At 53.1% G+C, this 24694-nt stretch overlaps 2 protein-coding genes across 2 annotated transcripts; one reads left to right on the top strand and one right to left on the bottom strand.

Moving 5' to 3' along the window:
* The first annotated feature begins 14398 nt into the window (after positions 1-14398).
* Shfl (shiftless antiviral inhibitor of ribosomal frameshifting) lies at positions 14399-19198 on the top strand. Its single transcript, XM_027955131.2, has 8 exons — positions 14399-14643; positions 15082-15205; positions 15352-15401; positions 16684-16722; positions 16935-17084; positions 17577-17680; positions 17804-17958; positions 18332-19198. Exons 1-8 carry the CDS (start codon positions 14623-14625, stop codon positions 18571-18573), a joined length of 885 nt encoding a protein of 294 aa, XP_027810932.2. The 5' UTR covers positions 14399-14622; the 3' UTR covers positions 18574-19198.
* Angptl6 (angiopoietin like 6) lies at positions 18849-22191 on the bottom strand. Its single transcript, XM_027955130.3, has 5 exons — positions 21609-22191; positions 20744-20921; positions 20045-20232; positions 19698-19968; positions 18849-19039 (listed from the first exon to the last, which is right to left on the bottom strand). The coding sequence occupies exons 1-5, from the start codon at positions 22182-22184 to the stop codon at positions 18849-18851; spliced, it is 1404 nt and encodes a 467-aa protein (XP_027810931.1). The 5' UTR covers positions 22185-22191.
* Between the last annotated feature and the right edge of the window lie 2503 nt (positions 22192-24694).

Genomic DNA, 24694 nt, shown 5'->3' with positions numbered 1-24694 from the left:
GCCTGTAGTCAAGGCCACGTGGTTAGTGGCTATGGGCAATCATCGGCACCACGAGGTCAGTGCCCCTGGTCACTCAGCTGGACTCTCCCCACCTGCCCCCACCTCCCGCCACCTGCACAGCTCTCCCACAGGGAAGGCACGGTGCTGGGCTTCCGGGTGCACGGGATGCTGCAGACCGACCTCCTGCAGGCCGCGCTGGCCTGGGCGGAGAGGCCCGCAGGGGACAGAGCCAGGGGCTGGGAGGGCGGCCTGGGCGGCCATGGGGCGTGGCCTTCTCGGGCAGGCCTAAGTGGGCGGGGCCTGCGAGAGGTTGGCGGGGCCGGGCCGGCAGGGGGCGGGCCGGGAAGAGGTCAGGAAAGGCCTGGAGGGGGGTCGAGGGGGCGGGGATGAGGGGCGGGGCCCGGCGAGCGCCCCGCCCCTAGGGGACCCGCCCGAGCCCACCCGGCCCTGCCGCCCGCAGCCCAGAGGTGCAGCGCCTTCTACCACCTGCCCTCCCAGCCGGCGTCCCTGCGAAGGATCTGCCACCAAGACGTCTGCAGATGTGCCGAAGGTGCGCGCGGGCGGGAGCGCTGGGCCGCGGGGCTCGGGGTCCCCGGCTCTGGGCGGGGTGTCGCACACAAGCAGGTAAAGGCCCAAGAGCACGGGACAGGCCGAGGCCAGAGGAGACTCGGGGCCCGCCAGGCGTGGCCACAGCCCTGGTCCCCTCCCAGCCCTGGGGGTGGGGGGAGTAAATGTGGCAAAGAAAAACGACAAAAAGAAAGAAAGATGGACAGAGAGGGACGGAAAGAAGGAAGGAGGAGGAGGACCGATGGGGAGGCCCTGCGGCTCCCGAAGCCCAGACCCAGAGCAGCCGGCCCGGCCCCGAGGAAGGACGGAGGGAGGCTGAGGCAGGAGGAGCTCCAGGCGGCCGCGTGCGAGGCGGGCGTGGACTTTGGTAAGGTGAGGCCACCGCAGTCGGGTGACAGCGGGCTGGAAGCCAGAGGCTACGCCATGCCCTCGCCCTGCCTTCCTCAGTGTATAAGGCCAAGCTGGAGGCCGCTGGGTCGAGCCCTTACGTCTACTACCACATGCAGCTGCAGGCCATCATCAAGAGCCGTGAGGCTGGCCGGGGCCCAGGACTGGCCAAGCGTGCAGGAAGCCCTGGGCGCCATCCCCAGCCCTGGGGGATGGGGGGGAGTGGATGTCCCAGGTGTCGGGAAGGGGGAAGGGGCATATGGCCCTCTCTGGGTCACAGCCCAGGGGAGGGCCTGGTCTGCCCATGCGCTCACACCAGGTCTCTTCCAGCACGGACCCTGCTATGCCCCTCAGCGTGAAGAAATTTGTCACCCAGGCCACCTGCTATGACTCCTTGGGGTTGCCAGAACAGGAGTCTTACCTCATCATGGGCCTGACATCAGACCTGTGGAGACTCTTGGTGCCCCAGGGAATCAGGCCGAGATGCCCCCCCACACACACTCCAGCCTGCCCTTGGTTTCACCATTTCTGCTGGACCTGTCAGCAGGAGGTCTGGGACAGGAGGGCCACCCTGAACGTAGTGCAGGTCGTGCACTGAGCGATTTCAGGGAAGCTCTTTCACAAGAGGAGCGGTGTTCGTGATCTCTGTTTCCACGGGAGGGCAGAGAAGGGCCAGAGGGCCGGGCACTGTGTGTCCTCGTTTTCCTAATCCTCAGTCATGTGGGAAAAGGCTGGAGATCCGGAGCTGAGACCCTTGAAGGCTGCCAGTCATGGCAGAAGGAAAAGGGGGGGAGGTCCCCAACCCCCAGGGACATCAGACTCTCCTCACCGGTCTTGCTGTCCCCCGACAGATACAGCTACGCGCTCGGCAAAAAGACGTTCCTCATGCTTTGGCCAAGCGACAGGGACAGGGGCAAGAAGGACTTGCTGGCACAGCTGGAGGGGTTCTCAGAACACCTGAGCACCCACGGCTGTGAATCCTGAGACCCAAAGGCCTCTGCTGCTCTCGGGAAGGTGTCTCTAAGAAACTTTGGGTCACAGGGCTCAGCCCCAAATAAAGAGCACCAAGTTCGGTATTCAGATGGCAGACGTGTGTCCTGTTCCCGCCAGGGCGTGGCCCTGCCCCCCACCTCTTTCCCACCTCATCCTGACCACAGGACTTTGTATTTATTATCTCGCCCCCCATTTTTTAAAAATATTTTTTAGACATTTACTTATTTATTTATTTTAGGTGCAGATGGACACAACACAGTGCCTTTATTTTTATGTGGTACTGAGGATCGAACCCGGGTTCCGTCCGTGCTAGGCGAGCTACCGCCGAGCCACAACCCCACCCTCATTTGCCCATTTTTCATTGCGCTGTTTGATCTTTGGTGTGATGGTGTTTTGAGTTCCTTATGCAGTCTGGATGTCAACCCTCTGTGAGAAGAGCAGCTGGCGAAGACCCTCTGCCATCCTGGGACTCTTCACCTTCCCGTCTCCTTTGCTGTTCTGTACTTATTGCTTTTTAATGATATGTGAAAACATTCCAGCAAAAACCAATCCTCAAAAGGTAAACCTAGGGGCTGGGGATGTAGTCAGTTGGTAGAGTGCCTGCCTGGCATGCACAAGGCCCTGGGTTCGATCCCCAGCACCACAAAGGGAATCTTTCCCACCCTGCTCCCGCACCCAGGAACTAGAACTTGCATCCCTCGTCCCTCATGTTTTGGGATATCCAGTGACCACAGACAAAGATGAAATTTACCTTTTATTTCCCTGTGCACACAAGGGCTTCCTCTTTGGAGGTCACACTTTTTTTGTTTTTGTACCAGTATTGAACCCGGGGGTGCTTAGTCACCAAGCCACATCTGCAGCCCTTTTTTGTATTTTTATTTAGAGATGGGGTCTCGCTAAAGTTGCCTAGGGCCTCCCTAAATTGCTGAGGCTGGCTTTGAACTTGCCATCCTCCTGCCTCAGCCTCCGAGCCACTGGGATTACAGGCGTGTGCCACACCTGGTGACGCCTGGCTAGGTCAGTCTTAACATTTAGTTGTTTTTTTTTTTTTTTTTTTTTTAAGAACAAGCCTGATTTATTTGTTCCATAAGAAAAGGGCAGGGAGGGCCGGGGTGTATACAGCTCAGTGGTGGAGCACGTGCCTAGCTTGTGTGAGACCCACCCAGCACCACAACAAAAGAAAAAGAAAGGCCAGGATGGTCCATGTAGGGGGAAGGGATAATACTGGATAATATATGAGATGTAAAATACGAAGAGGTGACGCCACGGCCATCGCGGCCCTAGAGCCACGAGTATTCTGTTGAGCCGCCCCACACTGTTCCAGCTCTCCTCCTCGGAGCCTTTCACCCTTGGTCTTCCTTGGGAATGTGGGTTCAACAGTGAACTCTACTTCCAGATGCAAAGGCAAGGCCACCAGGCCTGGGATGGTGTGAAGGATGTTTCCCCTCACGCCACACCTTAGAAAAAGCAGTGCAAGGGCTGGGGATGTGGGCTGGGGATGTGGCTCAAGCGGTAGCAGGCTCGCCTGGCATGGGTGCGGCCCGGGTTCGATCCTCAGCACCACGTACAAACAAAGATGCTGTGCCCGCCGAAAACCGAAAAATAAATATTAAAAAATATTCTCTCTCTCTTAAAAAAAAGAGAGAGAGAGAGAGAGAGAGAGAGAGAGACATTTAAAAGGGGGGGGGGGGGCTGGGATTAAAAAAAAAAAAAGGCTAGGGTAAATGGGACAATGACCCCTAAGCCAGAACATACCAAGGCCAGGACACACAGACAGCCCCACAGACAGCCCGGTACTGGGTGGACTGTGATCGATGGTGTTTTAGACGCTGCCCACCTAACTCATCTGAGAAGACGCTCCAAACAGTTTGCTCAACTTCTGCACAAAAGGCATTCCTAGAAAAGTGTGGGGAGGCTGGTCCCCAGAATTCAACCAAAGACCTCTATGCTGTAAAGGACACTCCACAGATTCTGTGCTCTGGGGGCATTCTACGCAATGAGGACAGCACAAATTATAAAATCCCAAATTTCTACTCACATCCTACATTTTATCATCAGAACTGTATTTCCAGGGCTACTTTTTTAAATAATTAGATTTATCTCATTTTTAATTTGTTTAAATTAGTTATACATGACAGTAGAATGCATCTATGCACTTTGATATATCATACCTAGATGGGGTATAATTTGTTTTCTGAGTGTACATGTTGCAGAATCACATTGGTCACGCAGTCACATATATACATACAGTAATAATGTCTGTTTCATTCTGCTGTCTTTCCTATCCCCACATTCTTTCCCCTCCCCTCCCTTCACTTCCCTCTACCTAATCTAAGGTGACACTATTCTTCCCTAGTGCCCCTCACCTTATTGTGAATTAGCATCCCCATATTAGAGAAAACATTCGGCCTTTGGTTTTGTGGGATTGGCTTATTTTGCTTAGCATGACATTCTCCAACTCCAACCATTTACTAGCAAATGCCATAATTTCTATGCTGTAAAGGACATTCCACTGATTTCTGTGATCTGGGGACATTCTATGTACTGATGACAGCACAAATTGTAAAATCCCAAATTACTCCTCACCTCTTATGTGTCATCATCAGAACTATATTTCCAGGGCTACTTTTTAAAATAATTGGATTTATCTCATTGGGTATTTTTAAAATTTTAAATACTACTCAGCAAAGTAGTATTTTGTTGAGTATATATACCACATTTTCTTTATCCATTCATTGTTAAAAGCCACCTAGGTTGGTTCCAAAGTTTAGCTATTGTGAATTGAGCTGCTATAAACATTGATGTGGCTGCATTACTGTAGTATGCTGATTTTAAGTCCTTTGGGTATAAACCAAGGAGTGGGATAACTGGGTCAAATGGTGGTGCTGTTCCAAGTTGTTCTGAGGAATCTCCATACTGCTTTCCATATTGGGTGCACCAATTTTCAGTCCCACCAGCAATGTATGAGTGTGCCTTTTTCCCCACATCCTCGCCAACATTTATTGTTACCTTTATTCTTTTTTTAAATATTTTTTTAGTTATACATGGGCACAATATCTTTATTTTGTTTATTTATTTTTATGTGGTGCTGAGGATCGAACCCAGGGTCTCACATGTGACAGGTGAGTGCTCTACCGCTGAGCCACCAACCCCAGCCCCTGTTACCTGTATTCTTGATGATTGCCATTGTTACAGGAGTGAGATGAAATCTTATAGTAGTTTTGATTTGCACTTCTCTAATTGCTAGAGATGTTGAACACGTTTTCATATATTTGTTGAGCGATTGTATTTCTTCTTCTGTGAAGTGTCTGTTCAGTTCTTTGGCCCATTTATTGACTTTTGTGTGTGTGTGTGTGTGTGTTAACTTTTTGAGTTCTTTATATATCCTAGAGATTAATGCTTTATTGGAGGTGCATGTGGTAAAGATTTTCTCCCAGTCTGCAGGCTCTCTTCTCACGTTATTGATTGTTTCCTTTGCTGAGAAGAAGCTTTTTAATTTGAATCCATCCCATTTATTGATCCTTGATTTTACTCCTTGCACTTGAGGAGTCTTGTTAAGGAAGTCAGATCCTAGGCCACATGGTAAAGATTCGGGCCTATTTTTTCTTCTATTAGACGCAGGGTCTCTGTTCTAGTGCCTGAGTCTTTGACCCAGTTTGAGTTGATTTTTGTGCAGGGTGAGAGAGGGAGGTTTGATTTTATTTTGCTACATATGAGTTTCCAGTTTTACCAGCACCATTTGTTGAACAGGCTGTCTTTTCTCCAGTGAATGTTTTTGGCACCTTTGTCTAGTATGACATAACTATTTATGTGGGTTTGTCTCTGTGTCCTCTGTTCTGTACCATTGGGCTACAAGTCTATTTTGGGGCCATACCATGCCATTTTTGTTACTATAGCTCTGTAGTATAGTTTAAGGTCTGTTATTGTGATGCCTCCTGCTTCACTTTTCTTACTAAGGATTGCTTTAGCTATTCTGGGTCTCTTATTTTTCCAAATAAATTTCAGGCTGGGGATGTGGCTCAAGTGGTAGCATGCTTGCCTAGCATGCGTGAGGCACTGGGTTCGATTCTCAGCACCACATAAAAATAAAATAAATATATTATGTCCACCTAAAACTAACTAACTAAATAAATATTTTTTAAAAATTCATGACTGCTTTTTCTATTTCTATGAAGAATGTCATTGGGATTTTAACAGGAATTGCATTAATTCTGTTTAATGCTTTTGGTAAGTAATATAGCCATTTTGATAATATTAATCCTGCCTATCCAGGAACATGGGAGATCTTTCCATCTTCAACTTCTTTCTTTAGTGTTCTGTAGTTTTCATTGTAGAGGTCTTCCATTTCTTTTGTTAGTTTGATTCCCAGGTTTTTGTTTATTTGTTTGTTTTTTTGTTTGTTTGTTTGTTTTGGTTTGGTTTGGTTTGGTTTTTTGAGGCTATTGTGAATAGGTTAGTTTTCCTAATTTCTCTTTCAGTGGATTCATTGCTGATGTATAGGAATGCATTTGATTTATGGGCATTGATTTCATATCCTGCTACTTTGCTGAATTCATTTAGAAGTTCTCTGGTGGGATTTTTTTTGGATCTTCTAGATATAGAATCATGTCATTAGCAAATAGTGATCGTTTGAGTTCTTCTTTATCTATTTGTATCCCTTTAATTTCTTTCTTTTAATTGCTCTGGCTAGAGTTTCAAGGATGATGTTGAATAGAAGTGGTACAAGAGAACATCCTTGTCTTGTTCCAGTTTTTAAAGGGAATGTTTTCAATTTTTATCCATTTAGAATGATGCTGGCCTTGGGTTTAGCATGGATAGCTTTTACAATGCTGACGTATGTTCCTACTATCCTTAGTTTTTTCTAGTGTTATTTTTAAAAATATTGTCTAGTTGTCAATGAATCTTTATTTTATTTATTTATATGTGGTGCTAAGAATCGAACCCAGTGCCTCACACATGCTAGGCAAGCGCTCTACCACTGAGCCACAACCCCAGGCACCCCCTTTTTTTTCTAGTGTTTTGAACAGGAAGGTGTGCTGTATTTTGTCAAAGGCTTTTTCTGCATCTATTGAGATGATCCTATGATTCTTGTTTTTAAGTCTATTAATATGATGAATTACATTTATTGATTTCCGTATGTTGAACCAACCCTGCATCCCTGGGATGACTCCACTTGATTGTGGTGCACTATCTTTTTAATGTTTTTGTATGTGATTTGCCAGAATTTTAGCATCTATGTTCATCAGGGATATTGGTCTGAAGTTTTCTTTCCTTGATGGGTCTTTGCCTGCTTTTGCTATCAGGGTGATATCAGCCTCGTAGAATGAGTTTGGAAGGGTTCCCTCCTTTTCTATTTCACGGGGGTATTTTCCTTTGATTACAGAAATGCTGAATGCTCATTGCAAAAGAAATCCAGTTGTTAGAGAAATAGGCCATAAGGAAATAAGGTGGTGTGGAGCTCTACCTATGGAGACGCACACCGATGTTTCTGCAGAATTTTTCTTATGTCCAAACCAGTCTCTGTGTCTCTTCTGTTTTGTTTTATATGAGTCCTGGGGGTTGAACCCAGGGGTGCTATATCACTGATCTAAATCCCCAGCCCTTTTTTATTTTTTTTGTTTTGAGGCAGGGTCTCTAAGCTGCTGAGGCTGACCTCAAACTTGTGATCCTCCTGTCTCAGCCTCCTGAGTTGCTGGGATGACAGGCATGGGCCACTGCGCCTAGCTGATTTCTCATTTTTTAACAGAAAACTCATTGGAGACTTGCCTTTTTTTGCTTCATGTGTAAGTGGCCATCTTCCTACACTGGCCCTAAGAAACCTCATTCTGTTGAAGAACCGGATGATAGCATCCCACGGCGGGGTACCCTGGTTTATCCACACAGTTCCTTTTACATGGCCGATTCTTGATTTTAGCCATGAGGTGACGATACGGTGGTTTTGGTTTGGCTTCTGGCTTGGGGTTTGGATACTGGGGGTGCAGCCAGCGCCCTGTGCGTGCCAGGCTGAGCTCTGCTGCCCAGCTCCGCCTGAGTGCCTGCAGATTCTGCTCCATGCAGCTTTGTGCTCGCGGGTGGATGGCTCCGTGGGGAGGGACCTCCAGGTCAGAGGGTAGGTGTGTGTTTCCAGGTCCCCCAGGATTGACGTGGAAATGACCATCATGAAGGAAGAAGTCCAGCCTCACAGGCCCGGCAGGAAGCAGGGCGTGCTGTGCAGCCCACGTGAGGAGCCGCAGGCTGGCCAGGGAACAGAGGAGCAGGAGGAAGGTGGGGGCAAGACCATCCCTGAGGCCTCCACAGGACAGAATGGGCGAGGCTGGGTCTGCAGGTTCAGGATGGAGCAGCTGGAATCACTTCAGTGGGCTCTGGGGTGTCGGGCTGTTCCTGATTGACTATACCCGGCCCTGGGGTGAAGAGGGCCGGTGGTCAGATCCCCAGAGTGTGAGAGCCCCATAGAGGAGGGGGTGGGAATGCGGGCCCTGGGTTCTCCTTTCTCACGGATTCCTTCATTTCCTCTTTTCTTTGATATCTATACAGATATAATTAAATGATTACTTGTGATATCATCGTGCTCACGTTTCTCATCCCCATTAAGACTCTGAGCTTTGGCGCACACCTGTAATCCCAGTGGCTCAGGAGACTGAGGCAGGAGGACTGCAAGTTCAAAGCCAGCCTCAGCAGCTTCGTGAGGTTCTAAGCAACTCAGCGAGACCCTGTCCCTAAATAAAATACAAAAAAGGGCCGGGGACCTGGCTCAGGGGTTAAGCGCCCCTGGGTTGGTTGGTTTGTTTTACTGAAAACAAAACATGAGCTTCGGAAGGGCAGACAGTGCCTTGCTCTTGGATGCACCTAGCACCCACTGCCACACGGGCAGCACTAGATGTGCATCTCACAATTTAATACACGGATGGATCTCATGGGTTTCATCTTTGACTCAATTACACTAATGTGTCAATGGCTGCCTTTCTTCTCAGTGTCTCAGCGCATGCACCTCCTCCTTTCCCACACCTTTTATAAAAACAAAGGGTAAGCTGGGGATGTAGCCCAGCTTGTCCAGCATGTGTGAGGCCCTGGGTTGCATTCTCAGCACTGCCCCACAAAATAAAAGAAAGAAATAAAAATAAAGGATAAAGTTGGGGTTGTAGGTCAGTATTAGAGCATTTGCCTAGCATGTATGAGGCACTGGGTTCGATCTTCAGCACCACATGAAAACAAATAAGTAGAAAAAGGTCAAATTCTTAAAAAAAAAAAAAAAAAAAGATGAAGGCAGTAACGCTCACACTAACGCTCACACCACTGCACAAACCAGCCCAGGTCAAGAGGATCACGAAACTCTAACCCAACTCTCAGTGGGTAGGCAGCGCCCCCGTGTGGTTGCTGGGAATATTTCAGGTTTGGGTTCATCTACAAATGCCCCAGTTCAATGCCTGGTTATGTCTCTGTTTGTCCTTCAGAATCGACTTTCCCCTTTCTCCTTCCTGCCCGGCACTCATGGGCTATCTCCCCTCCTTGCCTCTTGAGCACAGCCAACAGGAGATGGGAGGGTGGGAGGGAGAGAGATCGGGGTCTCCAGTCCAGCCCCCGATGCAGGCTGCTCTACTGCCCCACTGTGAAGGCACAATGTGGTAGAAGAGACGCTACCTGACTTTCAAGGCGTGGTCAGGAAAAGAGGCAACTTTCTGGCTGGGGGTGTGGCTCAGTGGGACAGTGCTTGCCTAACATGTGCAAGGCCCTGGGTTCAAGCCCCCGCACTGGGGCATGGGAGAATGGGAGATTCAGTTTCCACGAGGCTCTCCCCGTCTTGAACAGAATGCTCTGGGGAGGACAGCTGCCATGCTGGGAGGCCACTCAGGCAGTCTCCGTGGGGTGGAACTGAAGAGTGGCCTTACCAGTCAGCACCCACCAGCCAGCTACAGTGTGAACCATCTTGGAAACAGGTCTGCCAGCCCCAGTCAAACCCTCTTGGAATTGAAGCTCCAGCCAATGTCTAGACTGTAGCCTTGTGAGAGACCCTGAACCCCAACAGCCCAGCAGAGTCATTCGTGGAATCCTGGTCCATAAATACTGGATGAAATAGTAAGTGTCTAGTATTCTAAGCTGCTACACTTGGGGCAATTTGTAACACTGCAATAAAAAATTAATACAATCGGTAACAAATGTCCCATGCTTCCACCCCAGGACCCTTGCACATGCTGTTCCCTCTGCCTGGAACTCTCTTTCCCCAGATATCCACTTAGTTCCCTCCCTTAGCTCCAACAGGTCTCTCCTCAGATATCACTTCCTGTGCCTTCCCTGATCCTTTTTACCCATATTCTTACCCCAGCTCATTTTTCATCAGATCATTTACAAACTGTGTTCTATTATATTACTATGGGAGCAGAGGTATTCGGGATTGAACACAGGGGCGATCTACTGAGCTACATCCCTGGCAATATTTATTTTTTATTTGGAAATAGCATCTTACTAAGTTGCCAAAGGTAGCCTCAAACTTGCAATCCTCCTGTCTCAGCCTCCCAAGTAGCTGGGATTACAGGCATGTGCCACAGTACCTGGCACATATTCATTTCTTTTCTGTCTCCCCCACTACAGCGCCAGTTCCACAAAGACAGGGGTATAGTGCCTGACACACAGTAAGCACTCTATACGGGGGCCACCATTATTAGAATCTTGCAGACCTGATGTGCGTTAGGACTGGAGCAGCTTCCACTAAGTAGACTTAATGCCTTCCACAGCGGGCACTCGGCAGAGCTAAGAGCTCCCCCGGCAAACAGACCAGCCACTGGCAACTCTAATGGGACAGCCCCTTCAGACTTCCCCACTGCTGCCACAAAAATCTCAGTTCCTTGATACAGTCTCTAACCCCTGTCCTGCCTGAACTTCCACCATCCAGCTACAAAGAACCAAGAACTGCTTTCGGTAATATCACCTTCTCCAGAGTGGGGACACACAGCCCAGGCGGTTAGGGGGTTCAACTAAAAAACATATGAACATCTGGATTTTTATTTAATTTATTTATTGTTACTGGGAATTAAAGCCAGGGGTGTTTAACCACTTGGCCACATCTCCACCCCTCTTTATTTTGTATTTTGAGTTAGGGTCTCACTAAATTGCTTAGAGTCTCACTAAGTTGCTGAGGCTGGCCTTGAACTTGCAATCCTCCTGCCTCAGCCTCTCCTCTTGCTGGGATTACAGGCGCGCACCATCACACTTGGCAACATTGTATTTTTAATGGCTATTTTCATTTTTTAAAGAATATATCTTGGGACTGGGGTCGTGGCTCAGTGGTAAGCAATTGCCTCGCACATCTGGGGCCCTGGGTTCGATCCTCAGCCCCACATATAAATAATTTAAAAAATAAAGGTATTGTGCCCATCTACAACTACAAAAAAAATTTTAAAAAAAAGGAATATATGTTTAGTCAGGTGCACTGATGCATGCCTGTAAAGTGGCACATGCCTGTAATCCCAACACCCAGGAGGCTGGGGCAGAAGGTTCACATGTTCAAGGCCAGCCTGGGCAACTTAGTGAGACCCTGTCTCAAAGTAAAAAAAGAATTATTAAAAAAGGGCTGAAGGGTCCTGGGGTTGTGGCTCAGTGGTAGACTGCTCACCTAGCATGCACTAGGCACTGGGTTCAATCCTTGGCACCACATAAATGAAAAATAAAGATGATGTATCCACCTAAAACTTAAGAATAAATATAAAAAAATTAAAAATAAGAAAGGGCTAAGGGGATATCTCAGTGGTAGAGCACCCCTGGGTTTATTCTCCAGTTCGGCAAAAAAATAAAAGTATTGATGTGATAAATATACTATTATACAATAATAATCTGTAAGATTTATTAGTATAATTACATTTTTTGTTGTACCGGGGATTGAACCCAAAGGTACTTAAAGCTAGAGGTACTTAATTACATTCCGGTCCTTTTTATTTTTTTGAGACAGAGTCTCAGGGCTTCTTCACTAAGTTGCTGAGGCTGGCTTTGAACTTGAGATTCTCCTGCCTCAGCCTCCCAAGCCACTGGGATTACAGGAGAGCACCACTGTGTCTGGCTACTTTCTCATTTTTGTAGCGCTGGGGATCAAACCCTGGGCTTCAAACACACCAGGCAAGCACCCTTACACTGAGCTAGATCCCCAACCCACTAGTATAATTGTATTTGTATTTAATTTGTTCATTCAGTTTTAAATGGGTTTTTGTTTTATTTTTATTTTTTAATATTTACTTATTTATGTATTTTTCTTTTTTAGTTTTTTAGGTGGACACATTATTTTGTTTTTATTTTTATTTTATTTTTTAAGAGCGAAAGAGAGAATTTTTTAATATTTATTTTTTAGTTTTCAGCAGACACAACATCTTTGTTTGTATGTGGTGCTGAGGATTGAACCCAGGCCGCACGCATGCCAGGCGAGCCCGCTACCACTTGAGCCACATCCTCAGCCCTATATTGTTTGTATGTGGTGCTGAGGATCAAACCCAGTGCCTCATGCATGCTAGGCGAGAGCTCTACCCCTGAGCCACAACTCCAGCCCTTTATTTTTGATTGACATAATTATATAAATTTGTGGGCTACAATGTAATGTTTTGATACATGGATACATTGTATAAAGATCACAGATCACATGAGAATAATTAGCCTATCCACACTTTAAACATTTACCATTTCTTTGCAGTAAGACTTTTTTTTTTTTTTTTTTTTTGTACTGGGGATTGAACCCAGGGGTGCTTTACTATTTAGCCACGTCCCAGCCCTTTTTTATTTTGAGACAAGTTCTCCCTGAGTTGCTTAGGGCCTCACTACGTTGCTGAGGCTGTTCTCAAACTTGCAATCCTCCTGCCTCAGCCTCCTAAACTGCTGGGATTACAGACAAGGGCGGGCCACTGTGCCTGGCTCCTTCTAGCTGTTTTTCAATGTACACAGTCGCCCTACCGTCAACAGAACTTCGGTGTTCCTTTCTAAATATAACGTTGCACTCTGACCGACCTCTCCCACTGCCTCTGGAAACCAGTTCTACTCTCAACTTCTATGAAATCGACTTTTTAAAGTTCCACCTAGGAGAGGGATCACCTGGTATTTGTCTTCGGACCAGGCTTATTTCACTGAACGCGCTGACCTCTGGCCTCCTCCCTGTTGGCGCAGATGACAGGGTTTTCTTCTTCGCTGGCTCAGTGGTATCCGCTGTGTGTGCGCTAGGTTTCCTTGTCCACCCATCTGATGCTTCCACACCTTGTGACTGTGCACGGCTCTGCGGTAAATACCCGAGTAAAGCGGTCTCTTCAACTCGCTGCTTTCCTTTCCTTTAGATACAAATACCCAGCAGTGCGATTGATGGACCCTAGGATAGTCCATTTAAAAATGTTTTAGGAACTTCTACCCCATTGTCCATATTGACTGTAGTATCTGAATATAATTCACAAATGAATGTCCATCTTGGGATGAGGCTTCAACCTCTGTACAAAAGGGCTGGAAAACTGAAAAAGCATTTTAGGATTGGTTTTTCCAAGGCAACTTTGCCCCCCAGGGACCGTGGCAATGTCTGGAGTCCAGTTTGATTGGGCGACTGGAGAGGGCTGTCCCTGGCACCTCGTGGGTGGAGGTCAGGGATGCTGCCCCGCACCCTACAGAGCCCAGGACAGCCCACAAGGCGGTTCCCTCCTCGTGGCACGTGCCAGCTGAGACCCTGCCCCAAATACCACTGTCTTATTTCCTTCTCCCCTCTATTCTTCGCCTAGCTAAAACCTTAAACTTCAGGGCTTCTGTACAAATTGTCCCCTTCTCCATGAAGCCATGGCTGGTGTCCTCAGGCTTGACAAGAGCCCATCTAAGGGCTCCCCAGCCCACTGCGTTAGAATAGTCCTGGACCATGGGACTGTCAACCTCCCGACTTACAGTGTGGATTCCCTGGCGCCACGAGGCAGCGGATTCTGCCTGGCTGTTAGGGGCCAGGAATCTGTATTCTTCTTAACCACCCTCATCGTCTGCCCCTACCGCGGTCCCACCGTGGGTGGCCCAGTGACCAGGGGAGTGTCTACGGTGTGGCAGGCGCCATTAAGTTTCCTGCCGGGGAATCCCGGCACACACTCTGCTCCAGGAGGTAGGCTTTCCTGTCGTGCCCATTTTACAGAGAAGTAAACTGAGCTTCAAAGAAATGATGGTGGCCAGGTGAAAGACTCAGAGCAAGAAAAGGGGCCAGGTGCTAACCGAAGCCTGATTCCCGGGAGAGCGAGAGCGCGAGCGCGGGGCGCAGGGTGACGAACTGGGGAGCGCGCTCGGAGGTGGGGGCCGCGGGGACCAGCCGCGGCCTTCGGATGCGGCCCCGCCCCCACGAGGGACGTGAAGACGCGGACCCCGCGCAGCGTGGGGACATGTGACCGACTGCAGAGGCCGCGCCGCCTCCCCCGCCCGAGGGGTGCGCGCTCCGCCGCAGGGCGCAGACCCCGGGCGCCAGGCTGGGTTCGGGGCGCCAGAGCAGAGGCGGAGCCGAGGCGGAGCCAGCGCGCCCCGTCCCCCAAGAATCGAAAGCGAAAGAGGGGCCGGGGAGGAAGGGCGGAGCCGCCTCGAGGCACCGCCCCCTGCCCTGCGCGGCTGCCGGACCGACGGGCGCGCCCAGGTAGGGGGCGGCCGCGCCGCGCAGTGCGGACCCTCGCGGAGACCTGCGCCACCGCCGCCGCCGCCACCATGTCTCAGGAAGGGGTAGAGGTAGGAGATGGCTTCGGCTGGGCCGGGGTCGCGACCGACGCCGAGGGGGCTTCGCAGTTCCGGGGGACTCCATCCGGAGTCAGCCTCCCCTCGGTGACGTTAGGCCCCCTCGGAGCAGAGAGCGACTCCCACGTCCCCCAGAGCGAAGCGCGGCCTCCCCGAGGGAAAGCGGGGGCTGCAGGGTCAGGGGTCAGGGACCAGGGGTTGTCTGGCCGTCCCCCGCCCCGTCCCCTAGGCCGGGCCGCGCGCTCCAGCCCGCACCCTCCCCCAGCGCCCCGCGAGGACTTTGGCTTTTTCCAGGAAATGCCTTAAAGGGATGCGGGGGGAGCGGAGGCCAAAACCAAGGGTCAAGTTCAGGCTCGAAGAAAGATACCCAGAGATGGGGGAGGGCCGTCGTTCCTCTCCTTCCCCTACCCGAGGCCCCTGTCCCCATCACAGCTGGAGAAGAGCGTCCGGCGCCTCCGGGAGAAGTTTCATGGGAAGGTGTCCAACAAGAAGGCAGGGGCGCTTATGAGGAAATTCGGCAGCGACCACACCGGAGTGGGACGCTCCATCGTGTACGGTGAGCGGCCGGGCCCTGGAGTTGGCGCTGGGACCACATGGTCTAGGGAGACCCTCTCCCCGGAGGTCCCAGCCTTGGGGAGACCGCGGGACCTGGAACTCCAACAGACCCCTCAAGGGCCCTTCCTTCCCTGACTCTCCCATCAGGGGTAAAGCAGAGAGATGGACAGGAACTGAGTAACGACCTCGATGCCCAGGTAACCTGCCCCCTCGCCCCAAGGACTGGGTAACCCGAAGGAGAGAGAGGGGACCCGACCCGACCGTGGTGACCCACTCTGGAGCAAGAGGGCCTGGCCACAGATGGTCCTCCACTCATCAACCGACCTCACGCACTTTTTCCTCTCAATCCGTTTCTGGCCGCGGCTTGAAACAGGCCGTGCAACAAGCCAGGCTGGAGAGGCCTCCAGGTCAGGGAAGGCTGCCTGGGGCTGGGGCTGCCAAGACTTCACGATAGGGAGAAGGAAGCCCCAGAAAAGGAAGCGGAGGGAAGAGGAAGACAAAGATCTTCCAGGAGGAGGGAAGTCAGAAAGGGTACTGGCCCCAGAAGAAGGAGGGTTAGGAGCTGGGGAGGAGGGAGGAGGGAACCCGTGTGTGCAAGGAAGGAATGAATGGCTTTGATGCACCTGCCTCGTAAGACAGCTTTGGTGGCTGATAGTCTGAATGTCCCTGATGGAAAGGCCAATCACAGAGTTATTAAAGAGTATAATAAAGTATGTTGTCTCTTTATATACATAGAGCATAGGATTACAAAAATAATAGCAATACATTGACTGAGCATTTCCCTTGTGGCAGGACTCCAGGAACTGACTTTTTTGTGGCAACAGTGACCCCATTAGACAGGTCCTAATATGCATCACCCCATTTTACAGACAAGGAAAGTAAGGCCCAGCATGATGACATCATTGTCCAGGTTCATGCAGCAAGCAGGTGCTAGCTGGGATTTGAACCCTGGCCACCTGGAATCAGAGCCTGGCTCTGAGATGCCCCTCAATAACAACCCCAGGGACAAGTACCTTGCCCTACTTTCCCCAGTTGGAAGGGACAGAGCCGGGATTCCAACCTGCCTCTGTCTGAATCCACGTCCCCAACACTTAGCCTAAGGCAGTGTGGCCTCAGTGTGGACAGCGTGTGGTGAGTCTTCAGGCAGGAAGAGGGCATTGGGTCCAGGCTCCGCCAGCCGTGCTCACTTGGGGTACTCTCAGACTCTCGGCCTCAGTTTCCCTATCTGAGCAGTGGGAACACCAGGTCGCCCTCCTCCCAGGGCTGTTATCTGGATACCTGAGGCCACCCTGGTGGTTCTCAGTAAGTGAGGCATGGCTCAGTCAGCTCCTGGGACTTAGGGGCACCCTATTCTCAAAGGGAGCCAGAGCCACCTCTCCCCATCCGGGAGCCACCATGCAGGGACCCCTCCCCCAACAAACAAGGGTACAAAGAGGCCCGAGCGCCTTGCCCAGTTTCTGCCCCAGTGTCTCCATCTAGGACCCACCAGAGGACATGAAGCAGGATCGGGATATCCAGGTGTGTTGGTGGCTGGGACAAGGCCAGGTGTGGGATGAGGGAGGAAAGGCAGAGAGGACATCTGTCTATCTGTTCGTCCATCCATCCATCCATCCATGGCAGACAGCACAGGGGCAGGACCGGGACGCATTTGTAGGGAGAAGAGGGCTGACATTTATGGTTGTGGAGGAGGGTGACCCCCCCTTCTCGTCCCCACCAACCCCATTCCACAGGCGGTGGCCACCTCCCTCCTGCCATTGACGCAGGCCAACCTGCGCATGTTCCAGCGTGCCCAGGACGACCTGATCCCTGCCGTGGACCGCCAGTTTGCCTGTTCCTCCTGTGATCACGTCTGGTGGCGCCGTGTGCCCCAGCGCAAAGAGGTGATGCTCCCGAGCCCGACCTTGATTCTATCCCGTACTTCACTCCTGAGCCCCATCCTCAGCAGCCACCCCTCCGACCAAAGGACATGAGCCTCCGAGAGCTCGGTGGCACTTCCAACCTTGGAGCCCGACTGTGAGCTCTGATCTCAACCCGTGGCACCGAGGTGGGCTCCTGACCTTGGATTTGAGAAGCCAAACTCCTGCCCAAGAGCCTGACCCTGTGCAGTTGGGCACCTACGGAGTCAAACCCGAGCCCCGACCCACCACGGCTGGCTTCTGCCCGGGGCCTGCGGGGCAGGGGGCCTGTGGTGTGCTGCTCCTCAGGGAGTGGGGCCCCGCTGTGTGCCCACTGCCCTGGTGTCCACGTTGCCGCAGTGGCTGTCATAGGCGGCCAGTGTGACCTGCTGGACGTACAGTCCAGCAGCTCAAGCACCAGCAGCCGCTGCGGTGCCACTGCACTGGCGACAACCCAGTGCCCTCTCCACACCCCAGGTGTCTCGGTGCCGGAAATGCCGCAAGCGCTACGACCCAGTGCCCTGTGACAAGATGTGGGGCGTGGCCGAGTTCCACTGCCCGAAGTGTCGGCATAACTTCCGGTGAGGGCACTGACCCCCACCCCACCCTCACTCCTGCCCCTTCCCAGTCCTGTCCCACCCTGTCCTGGCCCCAACCCCGGCCCAGCCTCGCCTTCGGACCCTCACAGCCCTGCCCGCCCCCAGGGGCTGGGCACAAATGGGGTCCCCGTCCCCCTGCTACGGGTGCGGCTTTCCCGTGTATCCAACACGGATCCTCCCCCCGCGCTGGGACCGGGACATGGACCGCCGCAGCACACACACCCACTCCTGCTCGGCCGCCGACTGCTACAACCGGCGAGGTGAGCCCCACCACTGACCGCTCGGGCAGCCTGTGCGGCCACAGCCCCACCTGCGCTCTTCTTCCTGGCTCCCCTTTCCTTGGCCCGAGTCTTGCCCATGGGGTTCTGAGGTCTCGCCCCAGTGGCCCACATCCAGGGTCCCGTGGCCTCTGTTCTGGGCTCCTGTCTTATCCCTGCAGTCCCAGCTGACCCCGTGTCCCTGGCTCTCTGTAGTCTCCATGTGCTCGGTTTCCTGCAGCTCTGTCCCCATAATCTGTGGTCCATAATCTCGGTCCCCTCCTGGCCTCCACAGAGCCCCACATGGCCCCTGCTGCCTCATCCCGAGTCTCCTGGGTCCTTGGGCTCCATGACCTCAGCTCCTCTCCCTCCCCAGAGCCCCATGTGCCTGGCACGTCCTGTGCACACCCCAAGAGCCGCAAACAGAACCATCTGCCCAAAGTCCTCCACCCCAGCAACCCCCACGTCAGCAGCGGCTCCACGGTGGCCACTTGCCTGAGCCAGGGCGGCCTCCTGGAGGACCTGGACAACCTCATCTTGGAGGACCTGAAGGAGGAGGAAGAGGAGGAGGAGGAAGAGGAGGAGGAGGAGGAGGAGGAGGGCAGGCCCAGGGAGTGACCCCTGCGGGCGCACACACCAGACGCGGGCTCTGGATGCTCTGTGTTGTTATAAAATGTGAGCTCAAATCCGAGACAAGTGCCCTTGGGGAGCTGTCTGGGCCCGCGACACGGGTGGGGGGACTCCTGGGTCCCATTCTGGGGCTCTGGGGAGCAAATCCACAGTGGGAAAGTCCGGGACAGGCTCAGCACTGAGCCACAGAGAAGGTGCGGCCAGGACAATTTAGTCTTCTGCTGGGAAACACCCCGGGGCCAGGCGGACAGAGGCCCGGGCAGTCAGGGCCTGGCGGGTCGGATCAACATGGCGGCCTTCTTGAGGGAGTATGCCCCGCCACGGAACTCAGCCCAGTAGACACCATCCTGGTAGCGGTTTCGGTAGTGGCCACCACGGTGCCACACACCATTGAGGTTGGAGTGGGCACAGGCATGGTACCACCAGCCCCCGCGCTGGTACAAGGCGCAGTTACCTGAGGGGAAAAGAGTGGGTGTCCTCACCAGATTAAAGGAGCCTCCCCTGCACGCCACGTGCAAGGCATCTGCCAACCATCCCCTGGTCCTCCCCAGTCTTACTGAATATAAGCCCTGATCCTCCATTTCCTCTCCAAAATAAAAACCCTGGCCTCCCACTTTGTTTTTCAGAGTAATAGTCTTAATGCCTTCCCTGTCTCCTTTCCAAAGTACAAGACACACCTTTCCCACTTTTAAAATTAGTCATCATCACTTATTCCTTTATCAGGAAAAAAAATTCTTGCTTCCTTTCTAGAATAAGAGACTGGGCTGGGGTGGGTGCAGCTCTGTGGTAAAGAGCTTTCTTAGCCTGTGTGAGGTCCAAGATTTGATCCCCACCGCACCTGTGCGCACACGCACAAAAAGAGCAAGAGTGAGAAAGAATATCCTGGTTCTCACCCTATGCCCTCCAGAACAGAACAGAATCCTAATTCTTGCCTCATTAGAGAGCTAATCTAGGCTCCCCATCCCCTCATCAGAATAAAAGTCCTAGCCTTTCTTCTCTTGCTTTCCTATTCTGATACTTATCAGAGGGGAATCTTGTCCACTGCTTTTCATTCCCTACCCAGAACAGGAATCCCACCTGCCCTACCCTCCCTCCAGAATAAGAACTCCTACCGGAATAGGAGTCTCGGTCTCTATCCACGGTGCTGAAGGGTTTGTCGTTGTGCCAAGAAAGAGAATCTCCAGCGTCACCGTGGTACTGGCCAAGCCGCAGGCGATAGTGGTCGCTCTCAGGTTCCAGAGAGAAGCTATCATAGTGGGCACGTGCCCCACGGCCCCCCCAGTCCTCCAGGAGCACCAGCAGCTCGTGGTCCCCCCGGCTGGTCAGCTGATGCACAGGTTCGAGGCCCAGCCAGTATTCCCCGTCAGGCCGCCCGAAGCCCACCTGGCGAGACGGGAGAGTCGGGAGGTCAGGGACAGTGCCCTGGGCCCCCCGGCCTGCGCCGCCCGGCCCTGCCCACCTTGTAGTGCTGCCAGGTGGTGAAGAAGTTGACGGAGCCGTCCTGGCGCCGCTGGATCACCGTCCACCCTCCGCCCTCCAGCTGCTGCTCGCACCACGCAGACACGTCGAGCCGGCCCAGTCGCAGCTCGTAGACCCCACTCTGGCTGTGGCCTGCCCGGTGGGCCTCCGCACAGTCCTGCCACGGGCCTAAGGGCACAGGGATGAAGGCACAGCCGGGCCAAACAACTCCTCAGCAGAACAAGAGTCCTCCTTCTCGCTGGTCCCTTCACGAAACAGACTCTGCCCTCCCCTTCCCTCATCCAAGTAACACCAGCAGCCACTTCCTCACCTCACCTCGCAAGTCCTTCTCTCATAAGAGCAAACGTGGAGCCCAGGGCTCTTCAGTTCTGTCATCTCCTCACCAGAATATATGTCCTGAACTTAGACTCTGAACCAACTCCACTCACCCAAGCAGCAGTCCTCCACTTGCTGTCCCCTCATCAAAGTGAGAGTCCCTCCCCTCATACTTTCTCTCCTATTTTCACACCATAGTAAGAAATTTTGTCTTTATATAAGCGTTTCATTATAAGATAGAAGCAGCCTTTCCTCCAGTCCTCTCACTATGAGAAGACTCTCCCATGAAAATCTTGACTCTTCCATTTCCTTCCACCCACACTGCAATGGAGATCCCCTGGCTCCTCACACCCCCTCATTTTACCTGATGGCTTGGTGGGGATCACAAGGGACCCTGCAGGCATAGGAGAGGCCAAGGGGCTCTGTTGTCTCCGGGTCTGGTCTCTCTGGGGCTCTGGGGCTGGGTCCAGCCTCCTGCTGGTGTTATTGGTGCTGCCCACCAGACTCAAGGGCACCACAGGCACCAGGGGCGGGGGCAGGACCTGGGGCGATGGAAAAAGTCAAGTGCAATTGCATCGATGCCTAGCTCAGGAGGCATGGTCTCCTCAGGGCCAGAGAGGATGTAGACTCTCCCAGTGCCCCAACAGGAACTTGGTGGGGGACATGTCCCAGCCCTAGGACTAAATCCCCCCAAATCCCCCCCTGGAGATCCTCTCTTGGTCATCAAGCACAGATAGAGCTGGGCTAAAATTCTCTTTGGTGCTGAGAGCTTAACTCAACTGCACCCCAGTCTCCTCTGTGAAGCTGGAATAACAGGAGCATGTCCTACCTGCTATTTAACGGATTCTCCCATCAACACCGTAAGATAGGGACTATCACAGAGAAACTATCTTTTATGCAAAATCCAGGGCCAGATATGTTCTAGAATTCAGAATGGCATGGCAAAATTCTGAATGACAGGGATGCACGGTCACTGGTCCTTGTACACGGTAATAATATGCTTGAGTGGAGGAGCATATGAATATTCACATTAAATGGATAAGTAAAGGCCATAAATAGCCCCCAATTATATTTTGACCCAAATAAGTAATGAAAGGAACGGATAGGAATCTCGTTTCCAGGTTTTTCGGATTTCGGAACTGCGGATAACATCGTGGGGTTGCAGAAGGCCCATTTCACAGATGATGTGCACAGCAAACAGATGCTACTGAGAAAGGCTTTCTGGTTACCTGCTGTTGCCCGCCGGCGCCCCCCGGGCACAGGCGCTCCAGGCGGGCGATGAGGTCACTCTGCTGGCTGACCAGCTGTGCCAGCTCTCGGAACTTGACGTCCAGCTGGTGGAAGCGGGCTGCGGCCTGCTGAGCCTCGGCCGACGCATTGAGCACGCGTTCCCCGAGCAGCGCCAGCGCAGCGGCAGGCTCCGCCCCCTGGCTCGGCCCCGCCCCCGTGCCGGCCTCATGCTGCAGCTGCGCGCGCAGCTGGCCCAGGCGCGCGCTCAGGCCGCGGCTCTCCTTGCGCAGCGCGCGCACCTCGCCGGCCACTGCGCCGTCGGCGGCGGCCAGCCTCTGCAGCTCGCGCAGCAGCTCCTCGTGGCGGCCGACGCGCATGCGCAGCGCCGCCACCTCGCTGGCGTTCACGGCCTCGGAAGTGGGACGTGCTGCAGCCGCTCCGCTCCAACATACGGCGCCGGTGAACTTCTGCTGGGGCAGCACGAAGGTGTAGGTGCAGCGCGGGGCGCCCGCCCGCGCCCACGACGCGCCCAGCAGGAGCAGCAGCGGCAGCGCGCGCCACCGGGGCACCGACATGACGTTCCTGCAAGCAGGGGAGGACAGGAGGCGGTTGCACCGGGAGCCCACGTCCGGCCCCCCATTCTCAGGCCGGGCGACGCACGCGGGCATGCGTGTGTCCACTCCTGCTTGGCCGCGGGTCCGGGATCCGTCTCCGTCTCTTTCTCCGAGACGCCCCAGGGCGATCCCGCTCCCGATCCGGCGCCCTGCGGTTAAAATGCCTCCTGCATTCATTCATCAAATGCTTATTGAGCGCCGACTGTGTGCCAGACTTTCTTCTAGTCGTGAGCAAAGCACAAAAGTCCCCGCCCTAGTGGGCAAGAAACAGATATAGGATTCGTAGAGTATATTAGTCAGCCGGTGCTAAGTGCTAAAAATAACGGTAGCGCGGAGCGGGAGGGATGTCAAGAGTCCACACAGGGGCTGCTTGAGAGGAGGTGGATGCGGACAGGGGAAGGTTTCCAGGAGGAGGTGACGGCAGGAAGTCGTGGGAAAGTCTGGAGAGAAGCAACCCGGGCAAGGGTAACGCAAGTGCAAAGGCCCGAGTCGCCCACGCCGGCGGTATTAAGGAAAATGTAAGGAGCTGGAGCAAAAGCAGAGGGAGGACGCTTGCTTAGCATGTGCAAGGCCCGGGGTGCCGTCCCAGCACCTCAAAAAAAAAAAGCAGAGGAAAGCGGGTGGTGAGATGGGGGAGGGGCAAGTCTGGTAACAAAGCCCTCCCCCTCCAACCCAGAGGGAGCACATCTGCTTCCCTTCATAACAGACCCAGGCCTCGCCAAGCCTGTGCGCCTCTGTTTAGATCCTGAATTCCTCCAGCCCCCTGCCCCCTCCCAGGGTCCCAGCTCATGACACCACCTGGCTTTCCTTACAGCAGCTGCCCCCCCGCCCCCGGTTTCCAGCACTCTGCCCTCAGCAGCCAGTGGACACCTTGACCTCAGGAATCTGTTCCTATCCTTCCTCTACTCAACCTTCAGTAGTTCCCACCTCACTTAGCGTGAAAGCCCTAGTCCTCCCAGTGACACACTCTGCCTCGTCCCCTCCCTGCCCTCACCGCCTCCAAAGCACCCAGGAACAACACTTGGCCAGATCCTGCCTCAGGGCCTTGGCATTTGCAGTTTGCTCCACAGGCAACATTCTTTCTATTTTAACGTGCCCCCCCCCCATCCTGGTTCAGGTCCCACTAGATCTGGGCTGCACTCCCTGTCACTCTGTGTTTTTCAGTTTTATTCCCCACTCTTGCTATTAATTTGCATACCCCCACTGCATTCCCCGGGGTTTCTGGGGTTTCCTTGGCTGCCTTATCCTGTGCCTAAAATAGTGCCTAGCACTCCTCCCCAGGCCCCAGGCCCCCAGGTGTTCCAAGTGCTCCTGCAGGTGAGCTCAGACAGGATCTTTGCTGGCAAGTGGATACTTGTGGCCACCACCCTGGCCCTGCCAGAGCCACACCTATGCCCTCCTCACCTTCATCTCCAGGCCCACCAGGGTTCACACCTTTGCAGTCTCAGAAGGGGACATGCATGCCTGTGTGTGCTTACTGACCCTTGGAACCTGCACGCCTATCCACCCCATCTGCCCAAGTGCCTGTTTGTGTGGCAACAGGGACACAGCCTCAACCAAAACACAGAATCTCTGCCCTCCTGGATCTGATAGTGTCCTTGGGAAAACTGTGGAATACTCGGCAGGGAAGTCAGAGCAATGGAGCTTAGGAGGAAAATCAGATAAGAAGAGGGAGAGTCTGGAGCTGGGGAGAAGGGACTTAAAGGGAGGGGTCAGGAAAAGTCTCACTGAAAAGGCGACACTTGCGCAAAGCCTGAAGGAAGAGAGAATGGGAACAGCAGGGGAAGCTCCTGAGTGTGGAACAGAGTGAGCAAGAGGGAGAGCAGAAAATGAAGGCAGAGAGGTAGCAGGACATAGGGTGCACAGTATTTGGGGCCTTGAGGAGGACTTGGGGTTCAACTCTGAGTCAGGGGGGCCAGGAAGGGTTCTGAGTGGTGGAAGGGCCCATTTGCTATTGTACTGACACATCAAGAAAGAGCTGTCAGGGTCGGGAGGGTCTTCTCTTGCCCTTTCCAACACTCAGTCTCCCACAACAGGAATGGACCAAATCCCCGGGAGCTGGAATGTGTGCAAAACCCAGCGCCTTTCATGGTGTCAGCCTGGGGTGGTGAGCAGGAGGCTTGGGAGCCTCCTCTGCCCAGCCAAGCAGAGGCCAGGGTCTCCTGACAAAGAGAATCCGCATCCATCTGCACTCCCACCTCTCACCTCTCACGACCAAGACCCTGAATCCAGCGAAGCTCACAGCAGGCACAAGAAGTCAGAGGAAAAGCCGAGGGTCCAGGAGGGCCTCTGAGCTAAGGAAGGGGAGAGGCTGGTGAGAAAGAAGGAGAGAGAAGACTTGGTAACCACCCCCGGCCCCCAGAATCTGGGAGTGGAGCAACTGTAAATATTTAGCCTTTCCCACGTGAGAACTGAGGCAGAATTGCCAGACCCCCCTGCCCAGGCCACCAGAGCCTGATAACACAGGTCAG

This window comes from Marmota flaviventris, chromosome 1 (assembly GCF_047511675.1).
Source record: "Marmota flaviventris isolate mMarFla1 chromosome 1, mMarFla1.hap1, whole genome shotgun sequence".
Lineage (NCBI taxonomy): Eukaryota > Metazoa > Chordata > Mammalia > Rodentia > Sciuridae > Marmota > Marmota flaviventris.
The sequence above is the reverse complement of the archived record's forward strand: the minus strand, read 5'-3'. Positions and strand labels throughout refer to the sequence as shown.